Here is a 20,934-nt window from a genome sequence, read left to right as displayed (position 1 = left end):
GGAGCTATCACTACAGCAGGCGAGCCAATCAAACCCACGCTGTCACTTCAGTGAAATGATGTGAACTGTCACTTGAAGATAAGCAGTTTTCCCCACAGGAAGCCCTGAGACCAGGAAGGGGAGCATACTGTACGAACCGTGCATACAAATGACACGGGCGACGTGGAAAAGCAGACACATTTGATATGTGTTAGGTTTACATCACAGCACAATCATACTCTTATAAGTGTATATGAATGTCTCATGAATACACTATATGTACACAAAACGGTGACCTGGCCAAGGTCGTAGCAGCACACAGACAAACTGAACTCCAAAATCTTTATCAGGGCTTTAAGCTCATCGAGGGTTAGAGGCTTTTTAAGTTGAAGATTGAAAACGAATCCAAGTATCAGGTGCTAAAAAGCTAAAGCTTTCTCTCTTTGACCAACATATGGCAAGATACATCCAACGAACAAACAAAGACAAGTGACCATAAATTAAAAATCCCAGATATTTAAATGTAGATTGTCAACTCAATCTGTTGACACTTCATCTTTATAATTTTCTCTGCTCATATGTATTAGCGTTGAGCACATCTAGAGAGGAATAGGTAATCATTTTGCAATTCACTAGCTTGTGAACTCTGCCCTTTGTTGACATTTTGACGTGTGTGAATGGCGCCTGCGGGTCCATGTAGACAGGTCTAATTATTGTTACTGCCACAGTCTACCCTACCACTCCACCGCTCCCCCGGCCCATTCTAAATACAATCCATGATCAAAAATCCACTCTAAACACCGACATGCATTTACATACAAATGTGAGTGTTCATTGTGATTGATGACGTGTTATAACACATCCAGATATCAGAGAGGTGAAGCAGAAGTCCAGTTACTTTTCAGGGCTTTCTCCATTTCCCCCGAAATACAGGAATACAATCTTTAAACAGTAACAAGAAAAAGGGACGACAGCACAGATGGGAATTGTCTGTGTTGGTGCCAGTCCTTCAAAGTAAGGATGTTGTTCTATTTTAACGACTTCACTGATAAAGACACTCCTTTCACACTGTGAAATGGCAGCCATTCATGCCAGTTCTACAAGTGTGCGGGAATGTTTTCATAGGGTAAACTTATTATTGGGTGAATATTGAATGGGTTCTTTCAAAATCCATTGAGTATTTTTTATTTTTTTCCATAATCTGATTTAAAAGAACAAACCAACAGATGTGGGTGCAAACTTCTATGTTGGAAACTCCCAATTCCCACAGTCCAACTCAGTGACCAACAACTATGGAGTCAGAGCTCTGGGTTTTCTTATACTCGCAGCATTGCGCAGAGATAATAAATCAACCTAAAAATTGCTGGCGTTCCTTTGTGGAGTCATTTATTCTTATTTTTCCAACAAGACCAGAGTATGTGCTGACATAAGACACATTGTGCTATGAGAAGAAAGCGTGATTCACTCTCGAGCCCCAACATTTCATCACAAATCGACACCTGAAAAGCAACATCAGTGGTTGATGATATGCAAGCGTGTGAGAGCTTCCCTGAAAAGAATCTGTCTTTAAACTCACATCGCCACCTCCACTGATCTCTGCCGGGAAAGATAAAACAACATCAAGAATAGTGGCTAAGGCAAGATAAAAAAAAAATTATGCAAAGACAGTTTTGGAGCAGTAACTCATCCGGTTGTTGCTGTCATTTGACAAAAAAAAAAAAAAAGCAGTAAAAATAAGAGGAAATAAATGTGTACAAACAGTATCCATTACATTTTGAGAGAAACTTTCCTCTCACAGGAGTATTTGCAGACCAATACGAGCTGAGGTAATTAAAAATAGAGTTGGATTGACTACAAATTTGTCATTTAAGGTGGTGAGTTTGTTGAGCTAATTGAGCAGTGGGTTATTTGTCTTTGCTGTGAGTGTGCGTGAGAGCATGAAGGCACCGGTGAGTTGAGCAGGAGTTGGAAAGCTGCCACCTTCATCCCTCTGGCCCACGAGGAATGAACAAAGAGACAAGACGCTCGGAAGATCCATCAGTCATAATGTCTCACTGCTTCTCAAGCTTTGCGTTCGCATGCATGTGCAAAAACCAAAACACTCTCAGTCCATCAGACACAGACCCACAGTCACATCTAACCAAGGAAACGCACAAGCATTTAGCAAAAGCGCACACACACGCCGGGAAAGGGGCTGATGGTTTGATAATGTTGTGGATGGGGAGTTGGTGGGAAGTGGACCAAAACCCCTCACTCCAGTAGTGATGCCTTTTCATTAACCTCCTCCCCCCCGCCGCACAACCACTTCAAACAGATGTGCTATTGCTCCCCGATGCTTGGGAAACCCCTCCAGCCTTTACACATTAAAGGTGGAACCAAGGGCAAGTGGACGCAGATCTCAAGGTCAAGGACTGGTCCAAATTTTCAGATGGGGTTTGGATAAAACAAAGAAAACCCACATAAAAACATCAATTACAAATACTTATTTAAAAAGAAAGACCATCAAAACAGGAGAGCCCTGCCTTTGGATTCTAAATTTGGGAATGTGCTATTATTACAGAAAAAATATACTGTCTCATAGCCTTGCTTTCAGGATGTGGCAAACCCCCATTGAGTGGTCGCAGTGTAACCTTAAACCCACGTAATTAGCCCTGATCAAACTTCCACCCTGCTTAGCGCAGATTACCTCTGCTCGCCCCGCATTTCCATCCCCCAACCTCAGATCTTGCAGGCAGATAAAAAAAGGAATGGAAGAGGAAGAATGGCACCCACTCCCAGAGGGACAAGCCTATAATCAGCCCTCCCACCGTCCCACAAACTGTCCACTGCTCGGGGCAACAGCGGGGGGTGGGGGGTTTGTAGAAGGAAGGGTGAAGAGAGAGACGAGGTGGAGCTGCCACTGATTTTCCAATTCCTGAAATGAAACAGCGTGCGGCTCACAGAGGGCAACAACATGGCAAAAATCAGTGTTATTTGGTTCTGAGAAGACGCCACAGCGCTTCCCTGTGACCCGCATATAAGACGATGTAATGAGCGAGGTGCGAACGGCACAAGTGGTCAGGTCTCCACTTGACAGTATAAAGCTGCCGGTTTATGAGTGGACTAAAAAGCTGATGGGGGAGTAAACACTGACACAAGAGAGACGAGGACATCATTTCAGTAAAACACCTCGGCACTGAGAGCTTTAGTGTCTAATGTGCATCCATAATCTTCATCTGAGGGATTAAGAGGAGACATTTAGAACAAGAAGTAAATATCTAGAGAAATGCTAATGTGGCATCCATTTTCAGGAAACCACTGGCCCATGTGTTGAGGCCATTTTAAGAGCAGCGAGATCTCATTGCGCCCCACGATCTCATTCATAGCGAGACCCATCACCTCAAGAGGCCTGGTCTTGCTGTGAGAGTATGTAACCATTACTGTCCAGGACAGTAAACAAGACTATCAACGTGTTCGCTCAAGATCTTCGTAATAATCACGAATAATCCCTTCATTGCTTTTACATTCTCTTCACACGCTCTGTTCCTTCATCTGTGAAATGGGAATGCGAATTACTCAAAAGCTTTATCCACTCAAAGAAACAGTCATGTGTAAGAATGTTTGGAAGGAGGAGACGACTGAGTCATGGCTGTGAGACAGTGTTTCAGGTTCATATTTCTCACTTCAGCCCACACAGCGGGAGAAAAAAGAAAGTATACCTTTATTCTCTGATATAATCAGAGAAGAGATGTAACTCATTATGCAGGTGAAGTGAAAAAGGATCTGTTTTCATTGACACTCATTCCAGTATGAAATAATAAGACAACAACATCACATTATGTTGAAGTTTCCACACTTTTACTACAAATTAAGAGACTGAGAGATTCACTGATTTCACTGGTTGGACAATATATCCATAAAACACATTACATGTAGTTGTACTATACTAGGCTCAGTGGGGATTTATTTATTATTGATTATTTTGTAAGCAGCTGTTTTTTGGTGTAAATGACAGTAAAAAATATATAAACTAGAGTTAATCACTGCAGCAAAACAAGCCAAATAATAAGTTACATTTTGTTCTTATTATCTTATTATTATTATAGAGTGGTTCTGCTGGTCCAGGATATTTCAAACAATAAGGTTCTAATTTGTTACTACATTTAATGAAGTTTTTAATGAACATCCACACAGATTGCTGTGGCTGAAGCGTGTCCATCATTGGTCCTCAGTCCCCGGTGACAACGCACACGCATGACTGCTCGAGCTTGAGCTCCAACGTGATCGATACTGTTTCAATGATGTTGCCACAAAAGTAACAGTTGCACAGCAGTGCAGCGTTAACACGGGAGCATGAACGATGCTGTTAATATAATTCCACATCAATTAACAACTGTCTTCAGTTGGACGAGCAGCGCGCGCGTCCGGGTCATTCCAAAATATCCTACGATTCCTCTCACCAGCGTGATTTAAGAGTCTCGAGCATTGTTCACAATAAGAGTGTCAATTAAAAGCACCGCTGCAACATCTATCCAACATTCTCATGGACCTATAATCGGTGATATTTATGAGCGCAGTCACACCATCGCCGCTAAAGAGTGGAGTGTTCGAATACTTACCGATCAGCATCGTGCGCACAGGACCGTATCCGAGTATCTCCAGCGCGGCGTGTCACCGTGCGTAAAAACGGTCAAATTTTACGCACTTGTTTTTATCTCCAGAGAGAGAGACAGGGAATGAAGGAGAGTTTGAACGGCGGGCAGGTGCGTTCCCTGGTGCGTCCCGTACAACTGAAACGAAAGCTTCGAAATGTGCTGAAGCCACGGACTCTCGTGTCTATAATGACAACTTTTCTCTGCAGAAGTGCATCCGTTTCTCCCACGTCTTTGGCGACTAATCCCCCGGAAATCTCAGATCCTTTTTTTGACGCGCGCGTTGTCCTCAGTTAAAGTCCTATTGCGCACTGCTGCTGCTGCTGCTCCGCTCGACCGGGAGGAGAGGGAGGAATTGGGCTGTTGGAGAGGAGCTGGGTGGAAGTGCCTGCTCTCTCTCTCTCTCTCTCTCTCCCTCCCATCCTTTCCTCTCTGTGGTCTTACCTCCTTCTCTCTGCTCCTCACTGATCACCTTTTAAGTTGACGGGAAGACACAGATGTGGAAATAAGCAGCTTGGCACCTCAAAATGAATCTTTTCCCGGTCAGAACTATTACTGACATGTTTCCCCTTACACTCTATGCAGATCTTGCCACAATGAAGCAAGAGGAGTGAGTGAAAAAAGCTTCACTGAAAAGCTTTGGGGTGGCAGAAGAACGATAAAAGCACAGTAAACATGAAGAGAGCAGAATATGTCCTCAGACACGTTTCTGTTCATGCTCTCATATCGGGGTGATTTGTGAGTACTTGTCATAGCAGCTGCCTCGTGCACAGCAGTGTTAGTGAGAGTGACGGTTTCTCACAGCCATCTCTCTCCCTCTCCCTCTCTGTCTCTCTCATCAGTCTGCTCCTCCTTTGTGAAGTTGACACATATTCTGGGATTTGGAATTGGCTCGAGCAGCACAGGGAGCCTGCTCATGTTAAATTTCTGTTTGTTTAAATGTGTGCGTGTGGTGGGTTGGAGAGCTTTGGTGCAAAGCTAAGCAGCCCTGGACCGACGCCAAAGCACATCTCCCTGGGTGCTACCAGGAACTTAATTACAGCTTTAAATTGCCCCCTCTCCAACTCGCCCAGTACACTTTCTCACCCCTCCTTCTCTCCTTCTCCCCACTTTCCCCGCCTTTATCTCTTGTTGCTCTTTTCCGATTTTCCTGTACTTGCTGGTTTGGCAGAAATGCCTGCTGCTGTGATTGTTGTGAAAAACGTTCACAACGTATCTCCACTGCTCCTGAAATCCTCCGCAAACCCAGAAATAGTAATGGCTCACCTGCTGTCTCCAACGTGGATTTACATTTTCTTTTGTCTAATTTCATACTTGCATAACAACAGTGTATTCACAATTTATGTTATTTATCAGTTTGTCACGCTGCAGTGAGAGTGCTGTTCCACAGAGTAATATTGGGAGTGAAGGTAGCAGCAGTGAGGGGTGGAAGAGATCAGATTGCTGATGGAGAGTTCCCTTTTCCTCATGAAATATTGCCTCTGACAGAGGCTTTCTGTTCCTCTACATCCACAGAGGCAGCAGTGGACCCAGAAACTGCCTCCTGGGGCAGAGTGGAGGACACTGGGGCAGCTGGGCTGTCCTGCCGCCTCATGCCCACCGTCAGCCTACTGGGTGCCATGCCAGAGCTGGAGCTAACTAGAAACACTGGACTGGCTTCAAGTCCACTCTCAGCCAGGACGGTTTGCTCCAGCCTTTTTTGATCTACTATATTAAAGGTTAGTCCACTGCAATGTAGCATCTCTCAGTGGTGAGGACACATGGACTGCCAAAATATGTTTCTTTTAGCAATAATTACCTGTATTTAAAGCTCCATTGTGTAAATTCTGTTGCCAAAAACAATGACAAACTGAAGCAGCAGCAACATTGCGCAAGTAAATCGAGACGGCTGCAAACAGGTTGACGTGGGACTGAAAACACAAAGGGAGGAGTCCTTGTTTTGTTTAGATGTCATTAATTCTTAGTAATTCTTACATACCGAATCTGTCAATCATGTCATTTTGTCTTGCATATATCCTTGACCGTGGAATGGCTCTGCACATTTGATCAAGATTGAAATATCTTGTTGATAAATATCTGTTTTACCTCAAGCACTGCTGGCAGGTCAAAACTTTGACTGATTCTGTTAAATATCTGAATATCAACTGGCATCATTCATGGCAACCAGAGGATATTATCTCCCATTTTTCTCTAGTGCCACGATGAGGTTGCCCTTTCATTTTATTACATTAGTGATGAGAATAAAGTAGGGGATATAATTAAGTCTTCAGTGTCTTGCTAAATGTAGAACAGTAGGCATAACAACCTCTCTCCTTTTATAGTCCTTTTTAAGAGGCTATCACATATCAAATTAAAAAAACACGTTCAATTAATCATCCAATGATGAACTGATACATTTAAGTGGATTATACGTGTAAATGTAAGTAAGTAAATGTCACTTTCAAAACAAAATGAGCCTCTCTCGCTAACTTCACTGCCAGAGAGAATCATTGAAGACCTAATACTGGGTAGTTGGACTTGCCAGGATGAAAAGCAGAATATTGCAGAGCAGGTTTGGAGGGAACATCTGCTCTTTGGTAATATTTTATTCACAGAGTTCAGCCAGGTGCACCAAGCCTGAGATAATTTTTGACACACTTAAATTATATAGCCTGTATGTATCATACAGACTAAGTAATGAGCAACCAACCCCGGGCGAAGGAGAAGGTCAAGCTGTGGCACTCAAATCTGAAAAGAAAAAAACTGAGTTGTCTTTCCATAACTCCAGGAGCATGAGCTGCTAATTTCTACGTGCCAGACAGGCAGGAGCACAAGGCTGCACAGGCACAGTGTTTTTATTTTAAAACCATTACATCTGCAAACAGGTACAAAGATAAAGAATATTTATTGTGCTCTGCATACTGTTTGTGCGAGGGGGGGATGCAAAGGTAAAAGCGAGGGAGCTGGAAAAAGAGGTGCGTGGCTTGTAATTATCATGCAGTGTGTGTGAGCGCTGGAGCATGTCGGCACTGTCCCCTGCACTGGGATGGCCTCGTTCAGGGTGGATCAGCTGTGCGGTTGGAGATGGGTAGGAGCGTGAAATATGGAGATAGCTGCTGTCAGCTGAGGAGACGACAGTGGCACACGGTGCCCGTGCAAGCCTAATGCTATGTGACATCTTTTTAGCGGTGGCACCTGGGCATCTCCTCTCCCCACAGATCCCAAATGGCATTCAATCATTAACAGATAACTCCCCACACCCCTCCAAAAAAAAGAATAACATCCCCTGCGCTGATGTGAAGTTGATATGTCAGTCTCTCGGGAGCTGAAGAATCGATACCTGTCAGCGCGTGACAGCCCAGTAATGTCCACCTGTTTCCTATCTAATGTGCAGCGGCCATGCAAGAGTGTGACGAGGGTGACAAAGCTGTTTTGGTGAGCTGTTACGTTCAAGACTGCAGAATAAGGGTTTGGGATTTGTGTGGTCACACGTGGCAGAAGACACAACTCAACTGGGTAAACAATGTGATGGATAGTTAAATAACTTGAATATCCACTGGGAATCATTCCACTATAATGTTTTTTTTTTTTATGTCCACATCCAGGCTTCATGAGCTTAAAGCTAGGGGTAAGCAACATATTTGTCAAGAATTCACACTAATGATTGTCATTTTGAGAGTCCAAAAAGTCACGATCATCTTTTTAAACAGGGATATTTTATCTTATCTGAGTTTAAAGCCAACACGTTTTTGACTCAACTCTCCTTATCAGGACTCTCCCCTCAAGACATGGCCACGAGTAGATTCTGCATATTTACATATTACCAGTCTAAACAAGCTGCGAGAGAGCGTCGTGTCGCCATAGGGATTGGCCTTTAAAGTATAGCCGACATCCCTGAATAGGCACGACGGCTACGACGCAGCGCAATGACATAGCCAAAAAACCAAAGACAGACTACTCTCGGTTGTGAGCGACCTTTTGCCACCACTGTTGTTTAAATCTGCTGCGCTAACCAAAGAGAAGGCTGAGATGAATGTTTCAGAGGAGGAGGAACGATGATGAGGTTCTGGAGTTCTGGAGTTCTGGAGTGAGGTCACGCTGATGCACCATGTTGAAATTGCCAGATCTAGACCAGAGAGAAAAAGTGGATCATTCCCGCGACAGAGCTTGATTGGATGTATCTTAGTATATGCAAGATGAGCCTCACAGTGGATTTGAGGGAGCAGCGACCTTGAAAATCCAATAGGAATATTGGAAAAACTGATCCTTTTAATTAGTGGGTTGTCTACGTTTGTCTCGGTGGCATTTCAAGCATAATTAAAGCACTAAAATGTAGATTTTGATGTCATGGAGACAGAAAGAAAAGGTATTGTTGTGGAATTCGAATGGACTATGTTGAGTTCTATTGACCCAATGCAGCACTCTCCTCTTCTTTTGTCAAATTGTTTGGCCTTATTAATCAATAATGTCATTATAACCTTTTAGCATTATGTAAATCATGAGGTCTGAGAGAGAACTAGACTCCTCCACCGAGGTTCTTTCCAATCACAGAGCAGTTCAAAGAGAGGAGCTCTTGATGGAAATGTTGCTATACCTGCAACTTCAAACAGTAAATAAATACAATAAAACATATCAATTTGACTCTTTAAGAGAAGGAGAGAACATCTTAGGTCATTTGTCACGCATTTAGTTCGTGAGAGTTAGGAGCTCAGGATGGAGAGTCTTGATCCCAAAATGTTAGTACTGAACGTTAGTACAGATTTAAGAGGAAGTGGAACTTGTGACAAATGCAAATGTGTTTGGAAAAATGGTAATTTTCTGATCCCAACCACAAGCCAGGACGTAATGAATGACAGGCTAATTTATGAACAAGCAAAGAGGAAAGCTGTTCCTGCCTCTCTCTCTCTTTCTTTCTCCCTCTGTTGTTTCCGAGCCGCTGGCCTCCTCAATTAGAGCTTGCTCTGCCAAACTGCTGCCGAGTCTTGCCTCGGTAATGAGTGGCAGCAGAGGAGGCAAACAGTCATACCCTTCTCTCTGACACACTCACTCTCTTTCCCTCTTTCTCTTTACAATAACAATGTTCCTTTCTCGGCCTCTCTGTGTCCCCCTCCCTCTCTAAACTAACAGCTTTCACTCCCCAGGTCGTCTCTCTAAACCATCAACACGCTCTCAATCATATGAAACTGGACATTCTCTACCATAACTTTGGTTTCTCACACTCTATTTAAATTCTGCCTCTAAGCTCTCACCCTCTAAATTGACATCTCTCTATAGCCCTTGCTGTCGCTCTGAAACACTCCAGTACCTTTTTTTTAATGGCATATTTTTTCCTACTTATTCACTTTCTCTCACTGGACCAAATCCCCATCTCCATACGCCCTCTCCTCTCCTCTCACCCTCTTTCTTTGACAAACAAACAAATGAATTGACGAGCAGCCATAGGTAGGGAACACCTCCGGAGCGTGAAGGCCTGGACCCGGCTGCCCGAGTGACTGACAGGGAGACTAACTAATCCGGTGACAGGAAGACTGACAGGAGACTGGAGGAGCACTGAGAGGGTTGACTGCGAGGTGCTGAAGTAATTTGAGGATCGGTAGATAAGAAAGGCAGATGCTGATGGGTGACAGTGAAAGATGCAGTCACACAAAAGCACCTAAAGCCAGTTCCAGGGATAGTTGTGTAAGGTACATTACCAACAGTGACCCTGCAGAGTGTGCGTTTACATATACATACAGCGTATATATGCAGGAGTTATCGGACTATGAATCACATGATCCAGAGATCCGACTAAGACTAGCTCGATTTTAGTCAGACTAAATTAACATGACATTAAGCAAACCAAATTACTGTCTTAGTCTGACTAATATCTGACTTTTAACATGCACGTAAACGCACTGACTGTGTCCCAGCAAGCTACAGATGCTGCTGTTCTATGCTCCATGGAATTGTTTCAGGAGAATAAGCGTCACCAAACTTCAGTTTCCTGTTTGTACAGTTGAGATAAAGCAGTAAACATATTCTGAAGATATCTCAGACTTAAGTAGGGATAGATTTTATGAAGTGAGCCATTTGTTAAGTGGATAAAACCTGTTTTTTTCTGTCCAGTTAGGCATGAGAGTGACTGGAATCAGTGTTGATGAAGCATCAAAACACTTTCCCTTTGAAATGAATGGATCAGAGTTTAAAATGATTAGACTTATGCCCCTGACAACCATTATCATTATTAGTATTAGAGCTTGTTTGAGGTTATGTTAGGTTTAGTGCAGATGCTCTTTTTCTTCACGCTCCCCATCCAGGTCTACATGAGTGCCACACAGAATAATTATGGATTAGATGTGAGCTCACAAAGTCCTGTGGAAAATATTGAAGTTTTGAGACAACCAGGATTATGATTCAAAACCTCTGTGCAAAGAAATTGCTCATCCCACATTATTAAAAACATGCAAACCCATGGAATTGGATCAATTTTTAATAGACTGATGAGACTGAGTGGGATGAGAGCATCAACAGAATCTACCCACTGGCTGTTTTGGTGATTAAAACTATTTGGTTAGCCATTTGCAAAACAAAATAATCTATTTTCAGACGCTCTCCCCCAATATCCCATTTTTTATATCCTGCTCTCAACGTTTAATCTACCGCCACTTCTGCTGAGGAGTCGCACAACACTGGCACCATTTATTAACAACTCATTACCGCAACATTTACAAACTCAGGTTGACATTCTTCTTTAGAACGCTCACTCTCAATAATCCATCACATGTGCAGGTGTAAATGTTTAGCGATAAATTAAAACAAAGGTGTTAATAAATGCAAATGTCGTTGCTGCTCTGCAGTTTGTTTACACAGAGGGAAATCCATCATACTGACAAAGTAAAGCGCTGGATAGAAAGACAATGGAGAATCACAGAGGATAAAGGATTTCTTGTCAACCGGCAAAATCAAAAGCAGCTTTTACAAGTGACCTATAATTGATGTGGTGTATATACCACTGATATACAGTATGTTTTATGAAGTATGAGTAAATCCATTAATAACGGCCTAAAGTACATGTCTGCTGCCTTGAAAACAGAATCATTGTTGTGGGTGGAATTAATACATAAACACAAATATCCCTGGTTATACAGCTGATGAAACGAATGATGTCTTATTTCTTTTTTCTGCATGCATGTCGTCGTCGTCATGATCCAATCTCTGAATTCCATGCCTTTATTCACAGCAATTAAACACATACTGCATTTGTTGGACTTTTTCTGGTCAATCATATGTCTCTTGTCAGATACTGATGAGTCACTGGCCTGACTTTCACACGCTCAGCATGTTCTTGTAAAGATACCTTCAGAAGTGCCGACCACCGCCTGACAAACACGTGTAGGTTGTTAAATGCACTGCACACGCAGGGTTAGGTCGCGGCTCATTTTGAGTGTTCAACATTATGGTGAAATGATAATGATGTCATCTTTTTCCGGCACTGGATTTTCCGCTCTTGAACACTCTTAAAACAAAGGGACTCAATCAGCAAAGCCAACTAAGAGGCAATCTGTTGCTCTGTGAATGTTAGATGGATCCACATTATTACGCAGATTGACTGTTATTGTCACTCTTTCTTTCAATCACAATGTAAATATGCAGTAAATAAAAGTGTCATACGAGTTAACTTTCGGAAAATTTTTAGTACCTTTTCTCACTTTTTCAGGACCACTTGTCCTCTCGTGGTTCAAAGTCCACTCTGAGGTGGTTTTCACATCCAATAGTCCGCTTGACTCGGTGCGATCGGGAACTCGGTTCAACATTCAGCTTTCACACTTTTGCACTTTTAATAAAACGAACCAAACTTGAATAACGTATTCCCCTCCTCGCCCGAGGTGGCGCTGTATCAATAATTACTGAAGGAGAAAGACAAGACGAACGAAGAACAAGAAAACTCGCTCATCTATTGGTGTTTGCAGGGCAACAAAACATGGAGCTGCATCAAATCCTATTTTCATCAGACCATATTTCTAGCAAAGCTTCATTACCCACAACGCCGTACCTTGTAGTCCTCTTCCTGCATTTAGTTCACTTGAAGCAAACTGAGACCTACCCTTTAGGCGGACCAGAGTTTGCTTCATTGATCCCAAAGGAACCGGACTTTCTGAGCAGACAAACTGGGGTTCTATTAAGAAGAGCTGGTGTGAATGCACCCTAAAGAGGCAGGAAGGACCTCATTTCCTGAGTCACTGGTTAAGGTTAAGGCTTTGGTTTTAGTGGTCAATACAGAGTCCTGACAAGAATAGATGCCAAGTGTGTGTGTGTGTTTACAAGTTGTGCCACCTAAACAGTCCATCACATTACAACAAGAGACAAGATGCTCCCTTTAGCATCACTGTCACATACAGTTTCACAGAGAGGACAAACACAGAGTGATTTTGTGTGCGCGATGGTTTCCCTACATAAATAAATCATCAAGGTGTTTTGCCACATTTGATGGGTTCATGGGTGAAAGTGGAAGGAGAAGACAAGGAGGAAGAGGAGGAGGAGGAGGAGGAGGGTAATGACGAGGTGGTGAGGCAGAGAAAAGTAGATCGGGTGGAGAGGGAAACTGCAGGTGAGGAAACTGAACGGCAGGTGGGAAATCCTGATGTCTGCTTTGTGCTTCAAGTGGAATAGAGAAACACAAGAGGGTCCACAGTCAAACTGATGTAATTGCTGCCAAGAATAACTGAACAATTTAGTGGTGTAGACGAAGTGTGTGAAGGCTCACAGAGTCGATTCTTCACGTCGCACTATCACCTTTGCAATTTCAAGAAAAAACTAAATATGCATGTCAGTTTTGACTCATGACAATTGGAGGAGGAGCTTTGCTTTAGTTTGTAAAACTAAAATATTCCGTTATTAAAATTGCTGCGTATGTTCATAACATAACCTCATACCATAAATCATTATGTTGACGTCAAGTCTCATTTTTGACATCAGGAAAAATGTCAACACGTTATCTAACTAAATCTAACACGTTAAATTATTAACCTATTCATGGTCCCAAAAGGACGACCCATTAAATGATCACATGGCTTAGTAGTAATTGTGTTTAGTTAAAAAATCTAGAATAAACAACACTTATGTTATAGGTTGATGGTTGACACAGGAGGAAATACCACATATATATGACATTGTTTAGGGGATGAAGAGACATTTATTTCCCCGTGGTACATTCTCACTTTTACTGTTTGTTCTGAGCCATGGTGTAAAGTTCTGTCTCCTTTCATTACTGTTAATTAGGAGTGGATTCTGTTCTGTGCAGTCGCTCTCTTCATTCTGGAGTCACGGTGAGAAGAAGCTTCGCGGGTGGGAAAAGCCGAGTCTTCTCTTCCACCAGCTCCGTGTTGTCTTTACTCCAAACAATCCCAACACGTCCCGGGAGAGAACATGAACAGTTACATAATGTCTCTACAGCTGCTACGTGCTACATCATAACCCATTAACACGCTGAGTATAATTCTATGCAAATTTCCGTTTGCTTATGTTTCATTATTCTTTTCATTTTTCCTTCCTGACTTGGTGTGATACGCTTGAAATTCCACTCTCCCACTCACAGACTAAGAGTGACTAATGCTGCACAATGGCAGACTAATAACTTACTTAAAAAAGGTTGCTATTTCACCATTAGTAACAACTGCCTACACTATAATGCAACCCCAAAAAAATAGAATAAGACAACTTAAAAGACGGAGGTCTTAACTTTAGTCACCTGTATCGTGTATAGATGACATAGTGAGCCAGTTGGCTAATAGGAGGCCAAACTGCTGGTTGCATTAAGAACTCACTTTGAACGGAAGTCTATCAAGTCTCACTTGATTTATAATGTCAGTAAACATTTTACTGATGAGTTAAAGGGCTAGTTTCAGCTGTTCTCCAATAAAATATGATGTCAGCTGCATAAATGATGTTGCCATTTAGAGGAGAACAGACGATAAATCACAGCACATGAGTGGACACCGGTGTGACTGACAATGGGTGCTTGGTTGCAGGTGAATTTCCAGTTGCAAAGACACATGTCACATGGCACATGTCAAATCCCAAATCTAAAGGCTTCAAAATGGGACTACGTTCATGTCTGAGTTGCTGGTCTGAGACTCAACAATCAACAGTACTTTTTATATAAATGTATAAATGAGTTGTTTGGATGTACATATACATAACAATAGAAAGTGAAGAATGACTGTATTCAGACCCAGAATACCGATTTTGTTTTGTGTGTGTTATTCACCTTGAAAGAGCATGTGTCTTAGGGCTCAATGAATAATACAAAAAAGCAGCCAGCGGATGAGTGTACTGGTTGACTCACATAAAGGAAAGGAGAGTCATTGCAGTAGCAGAACGCTGCTTTGTACACCGAAGATGAGGCTTTCAGAGTTGAAAGCAAGAGGCTTCACATAATAAATGTGGCAAGTGGCCGTGCACACACCGAGTTAGGTCAAGTTAGAACTCATCTAAAAGGAATGAGACACGCGAGGGAAACCGAAATGTAACAGCTTGCCGACGCATATTCCCTTTTTATTTGTTTATTGATGCGATGTTCATTACGTCGCCATGGTTTCCATAAGTCAGGCTTTGTGTTTTAGAGGCACATCGACACAAACAAACGACTGTGTCACAGAGAGCCATTACAAATGTGTCTCTGGTTACTCTGTGTGTGTGTGTGTGTGTGTGTCACACGTCGACAACTGCAGTCGGAACGAGTGTTGAAACAGAGAAACGCAAAAAAAAAAGAGAGAGAAGGGACGTGGAATAGATTAACACAATGTGACAGTGTGGAAGTAGACCATCATACAAAGGATGGAAAGAGAGGCAGAGAGTGGGGACTTGAGATGTGGTTCAATCTAAAGGGATGAGAGAGAATATTGAAGGTGAGAGGGGAAAGAAATTCATTGAGAGGTCTGCCAAGGATGGCCGAGTGGAAACACTGGGGTTTCTGCTCTGCTCTGGAAATATGACAGTCATCTGAGGCACCTGATGTTTGGCCTGGAAAATCTGTAAATGGGCCCCGTTAATGTTTTTGGAAAAAGCCTGTGCGTATACGAGCGCTGCATCTCCCTGTTCTCTACCTTTACAACAGCCCCACCCGACTCGTAACCTCACCCCCTGTCTGTCTGTCTGTCTGACTGTGAAGGACAGCTGCATACAAAGAGACCTACATGATAGCTTAATGAATCACTTCATGTTCCCTTTCCATTTAAAAAGTTTCTTTAGTAATTTTGGTAGATGGATTATTTCTTCACTTGTGCCAAAAGTGTGTCACAGCGAGTTTCATCTTTTTCCACTAAATTACAAAATGAACATTTGGGCCAAAAAGACATTTCACCAAACCTTTCCTGAGACATAAAAGGTGGAAAGTGTACAGTTATATTCTACTCTAGTTAAAAGTCTAAATTACTTTGATGAAAGTTTTCAAAATGACCAGACAAGAAGATATCAATCTTTAGTACTTTAGTACAAGTTTGTTACTTTCCACCTGTTATCACTATATTGTTATCACTGATGCAGACACATTAAAAAAAAACAAACAGTGTGATTCATTTACATGTGTTTGGTTTCCAGAATCAATCAGGAGCTCTCGATCTAAGACTTTTAAATAACTCTTCCACATCCATGACGCATGTGTCATGGATGAGGGTCATGGAGACGCATGTGTCTCCACGATTGTGAAAGGGTTTGTCCACACCAGCTCTGGAGTCATCAGTGCTGAGCTCCATTTCATTGTCATTCACCTGGGTAAAATATCACGACAGTCATGGCCTGGACACAATGTCACAGTGTGTGTGTGTGTGTGTCTGTCTGTATACAGTACATCTGTGCATGTGTGCCAAATTGTCTTTATGTTATGCCAGACAAGGCCACGGTTCCTGACTCCGCCACGATGAGGACACATTGCCCTCGCTGCCTTCCTGTTCCATCCCATCCAACACCCCCTACACTCACACGGGTGCTGTGGGCAGTTTTTCACGTCCCATCATTTCCTGTGGCGGACTGTCGGGGCGGATCAGAGTGTCGCGCGAGACTAAAGCTGACAAGGTGAGACAGCTCCGGTCTGACTGGGGGGGAGGGGTCTCGTGGGCACAATCGGAATCCACGCACACACATTCACACATTCTGCAGAGAGGAAACCATGCCGCACCAAAATAGGAACAAATGTCACTTGCATTCAAACCATTGTCAAATAGTCTTAATGTAATGCTGATTAAGCTGCATACAGGAAGTGATTTGTTTTATGTCAAGACGGCACATTGTGCTCGTAAGGCAGAACGGCCGCAAACACGGTGGAGTATGACTGAAAAGACGCGTCCACATAAAACCCAGTCGTTCAGCTCTTTGATGGGATAAATGCTTCTGGCTCTGTTCGCCTCTGCACTGCTGGTGTACACACACAAGAGCTCCCTCCCTCAGGTCTGATAGTTTTGCTGGGCAGATGAAGGACACAGTAGGGCTACTCGATTATGGGACAAATTATTTAGGTCAAAATTGAAATCCCGATTATTTCAAACGCTTAGTCATAGACTTGAACTTAAACTAAAATGACTATACATGATTGTATATTATATATATATATATGTACTCACGCTGCGCTTTTAACCTGGCGATTCTGTTCTATTTTTGCCGTTGCAACATTAAAAGCGTTATTTTCAGAATAAAAGTTTCAATTATTCAGTTTTTGACATCATTTATCGGAATTAAAACACAGGTTTCCATTAATTACCCAGCCCTAGGACGCAGCATACAAATGTTATGCCATTGCTGTTCCCAAAGACAAATATAGAGGCAGAATAACAGCAACTACTTAACAAAAAAAAAAAAGGTTACACACTGCAGCTTTAACAAACAACCAGTTTCATTCTCATTGTTTAGATGGTGCCTTGCTACGAGTAAAAAACAGGACTGATGGTCACCGTGGACAGCACAAGGCCCATTAGACAACACACACAAATCAAATATATCCAAGGAAGGACAGGAGAGCTATAGACTGAGAAGCTACGAGGGAAAATGAGCTGCGTAAATGGAACCTGGCATCGGCTGTTTCATATTGCGATGTGGACTGGAGGAGGCGGCGGCCTCTGTCACGTCTTACACCTGCCTGCGTGTGCGTGCACTCATCATCACACAGAACGACACACACCCGAAGTGTGTGTGTGTGTGTGCAACGGCACGCGCCGTGACAGATGTGCTCATACATGATGAAATGGCTGTTAAGAGGAAAGCAGAGCAAGTGTCTGGGATAAAGAGTCGATGGCCGACAAGAAGGAAACGCCATGAAAAACTGTTCGTCAGGAACCGGCTAACAGTGTGGAGAGGAAGAGACTGACAGACAGGGGTTCAAATAATTGATAGAGGCAGTGACAGGGAATCGATGGGACGGCGAGACCTGGACAGACACTCAGGTTCTGTCGGGGGGCCGGGGGGGGAAACAGTGGCTTTTTTATTCGAAGGTCTGAAGCTCTAAAACAAAAGAAAGGAGAAAAAAAAGTGTGAGTCTTTGTGTCTTCACTTTTGTCTACACTGCTATCATTATTTCCCACCCTCTACGTCGATATTATTGATTATTGATTACCTTGGAGAGAAGGCAGTGAGAGAATTATGTCGGAGGGTTTAAATTGATTCTCTTCCACTCTTTCTGTGACACCTGTGAGCCTGCGTCGCCCTACGTTCAGCTGTGGACACAAACACCTGCTCCAAGAAACACGGTCACGATTCCACTCACTTTATTCTACACTGTCAATTGACCTTGTTTATGTTTGTCTGTCTGTCAGCATCATAACTCTCTAGTCATTTAATTAGAGGAAAAAGTAGACTGAGCCATGTTTTTTTTAAAAACAAAACAGATGCCAGTCAGTTTTACTCTGCCAACTTCTTGGTCCAGCTTTTAATTTAACCTCATTTATTAATACATGCGTTTACCTTTTTTGTCTTTTAACTTAACTGTGTAGTCAGTTATATATATATATATATATATATATATATATATATATATATATATATATATATATATACTGCTATAATATTGAATTCTATCTGTTTTATTGTTTATTTTGTTTTATTTACCTCCTTTTTATCCTGCTATTCCTTTTCTTATTGCATTCCTTCGTTGAAAATTGAGATGTTTCTTTGCAGTTCCTATTCAGGTCAGATTCAGGTTTACCATTACTGTATAGGGTGAGCTCCGTGAAGCACTCGTGTTACACTGTGTTGTAAGAAAAGCACCAATAAAGTTTGATCGAGTCATTAAAATAAAACGTAATGATGCAATAAAACATTTTATGGAAATCACCTTACCAGTGATTCATGCCCAGTCCCTCCAGACTCGAGTATCACATGATGTTGCTTTGACCTTGCGATATCTCCCTGCATTGTCGTCAATCTCCAGCTCGTCTCTTCTTGTTTTCTCTTGCCCTCATATTGACCACTTCATGATAAGCCATCACCTTTTTTTTTCTTTGAGTACAAAGATCCAAATATTGATCCTCTGCTCAGAGAAGTCATCTGACCAAAAAGGCCACCTTATCCTTTCCCGAAGGTACTGTGAACCTGAGAGATGTCACTACACAGTGGAGATGTTTGTTTATCTTATTAACAAGAAGCAGCGCGGCGCCGTTGTGAGAACTGGACTTCAGTAGTTGACGGGAATCCAGTCTTCTGCTGGCGAGAGGGCGCATCGATTGGATTTTAACATCAGCAACCCAGAAATACAAATCAGACAATAAAATGTACAATTTTCTACAAAAAAAAAAAACATCTCCGTACAACATTCTCAGATCGTTCTCTTTCAGTTGTAAAACATACAATTAAAAAACAACCAAACGGGAATGTTGAGTGGAAACCACGGTGCAACCACAGGAGAATGTTTCAGTGTTTGGTTCTCTAAGCGTTAGTTTTTGGTTTGGGTTCAGGAGAACCCTAGGAGAACGTTCCGTGTTAGTTAGTTTTTTTTATTAATCCCCTTAGGGAAAGTATTCCTCTGCATTTTGACCCATCCTAGAATTAAAGTCAAGTTCCCTTTCCACTTGGCCACGGGCTGCCCTTAGTAGGATTGTGTCTGCGTTGAGGCTAAAGTTAAAAACACTACACCTGCTTTCTGTCTCTTTACAGAGGACACGCACCGTTTCCTGCACTTGAAGCTACAAATCAACATTAATTATGATTTTTGGAACTGTCCAAACTCCTGGGATAATGTGCCACTAAACACCTATGCTAAACTGAAACAAGCATTTGATGTGTGGTCTTATCACGACCACAACACAAGATAAAAATGAGCCTAATCTGCTCTGGTGTAAGGTCTTGTCTATATGCGGGGAGCTAAAGCCAGTCTCACCTGACACTTTTGTTTCCAGTCACCTGAAACTGAAATCTGCATATTTTAGTGGTATAGGATGAAGAGTGAACCCAAACAAACATGTGGAGAATATGCATATGCATCAATGAAAGGCCTCATTTGAAGCAGGATTCAAAGTGTGTCACCAAGACTACCCACTGCTCAAACATATTACTGAACAGGCAGTCAAAGGATGTAAACATGTCTGTAAACAACTTGAATCCTTTTATAAAAAACAAGTATTGATGTTTTATGCTGTATATTGCGATGACAGTAAATGCTGTAAGGAGAGATTAAAAGTGCATCCGTCCATCCCTCAGGTCAGCTTCAGCTAGAAAGCGCGAGGCGAAGGCGCGCTGACCAGTGACCTCTTCTGGGAAGCGTCTGATTGAACTGACTGATCGGGAAAAAAAAGGACTGGGTCACCGCGACACAAGCTGCACACACTAGCAATCTCCTCACGGCAGCGCGGCGACGGGCAGCCATTTTAAATGCGGCTCTTGACAAGCTGATAGAAGTAGGAAAAAGGAAAGCCATTTTTTTTCCCCCTGCGATATGCCACAAATCCTGGCAACAGGCGTGTCATTTTTGAGCGGGGCATGGTGATGGAAAGGAGAGGGAAGAGGGTGAGATCACGACACGGAGGCATACAATAGCATCATCATTTAAGCAGCTGGAAGTCCTTTCCCTGATTAGAGCTCTGGAACGAGAGTGGGATGGAGATTAGAGGGAGTGGAACACGACTGACAACTAGTTTATTTACTCTTCCCTTCGGCTTCTCCTTCACAGATGCTTCACTGTTCTGAGCCACACAGAGTTGAGGCTTTGACTGTCGTTTTTCCTTTTACGAGCTGTTTGTTTGACACGACACACGCAGACATGGGGGACTCGCCATGCCGCGGAAAACCCGTCTTCCACTTTGAATTCACACTGCTGCCAAATACCTGGTTAGTCAGTGAATCATTTGGCAGGAATGTCCTCGGAGCACGACCTCTTTGGCAGGTA

General features: G+C 42.6%; 1 protein-coding gene across 2 annotated transcripts in view; it reads right to left on the bottom strand.

Annotated features, from left to right (window-relative positions):
• Positions 1-20,934, bottom strand: part of znf385c (zinc finger protein 385C) — a 141,467-nt gene that overhangs the window by 51,134 nt on the left and 69,399 nt on the right. Inside the window, exon 1 of one of the 2 annotated variants that reach the window (XM_044050336.1) lies at positions 4,578-5,337. The exons of the other annotated variant lie outside the window; for it this stretch is intronic. Within the exon in view, the coding sequence (XP_043906271.1) occupies positions 4,578-4,587 (10 nt within the window). The 5' untranslated portion in view covers positions 4,588-5,337. Of the gene's footprint in view, positions 1-4,577; positions 5,338-20,934 lie in introns of those variants that run through there. 2 annotated transcript variants of the gene reach the window in all.

This window comes from Solea senegalensis, linkage group LG19, assembly GCF_019176455.1.
Source record: "Solea senegalensis isolate Sse05_10M linkage group LG19, IFAPA_SoseM_1, whole genome shotgun sequence".
NCBI lineage: Eukaryota > Metazoa > Chordata > Actinopteri > Pleuronectiformes > Soleidae > Solea > Solea senegalensis.
Note: the sequence above shows the minus strand (reverse complement) of the source record. Positions and strands in the feature narration are given on the sequence as shown.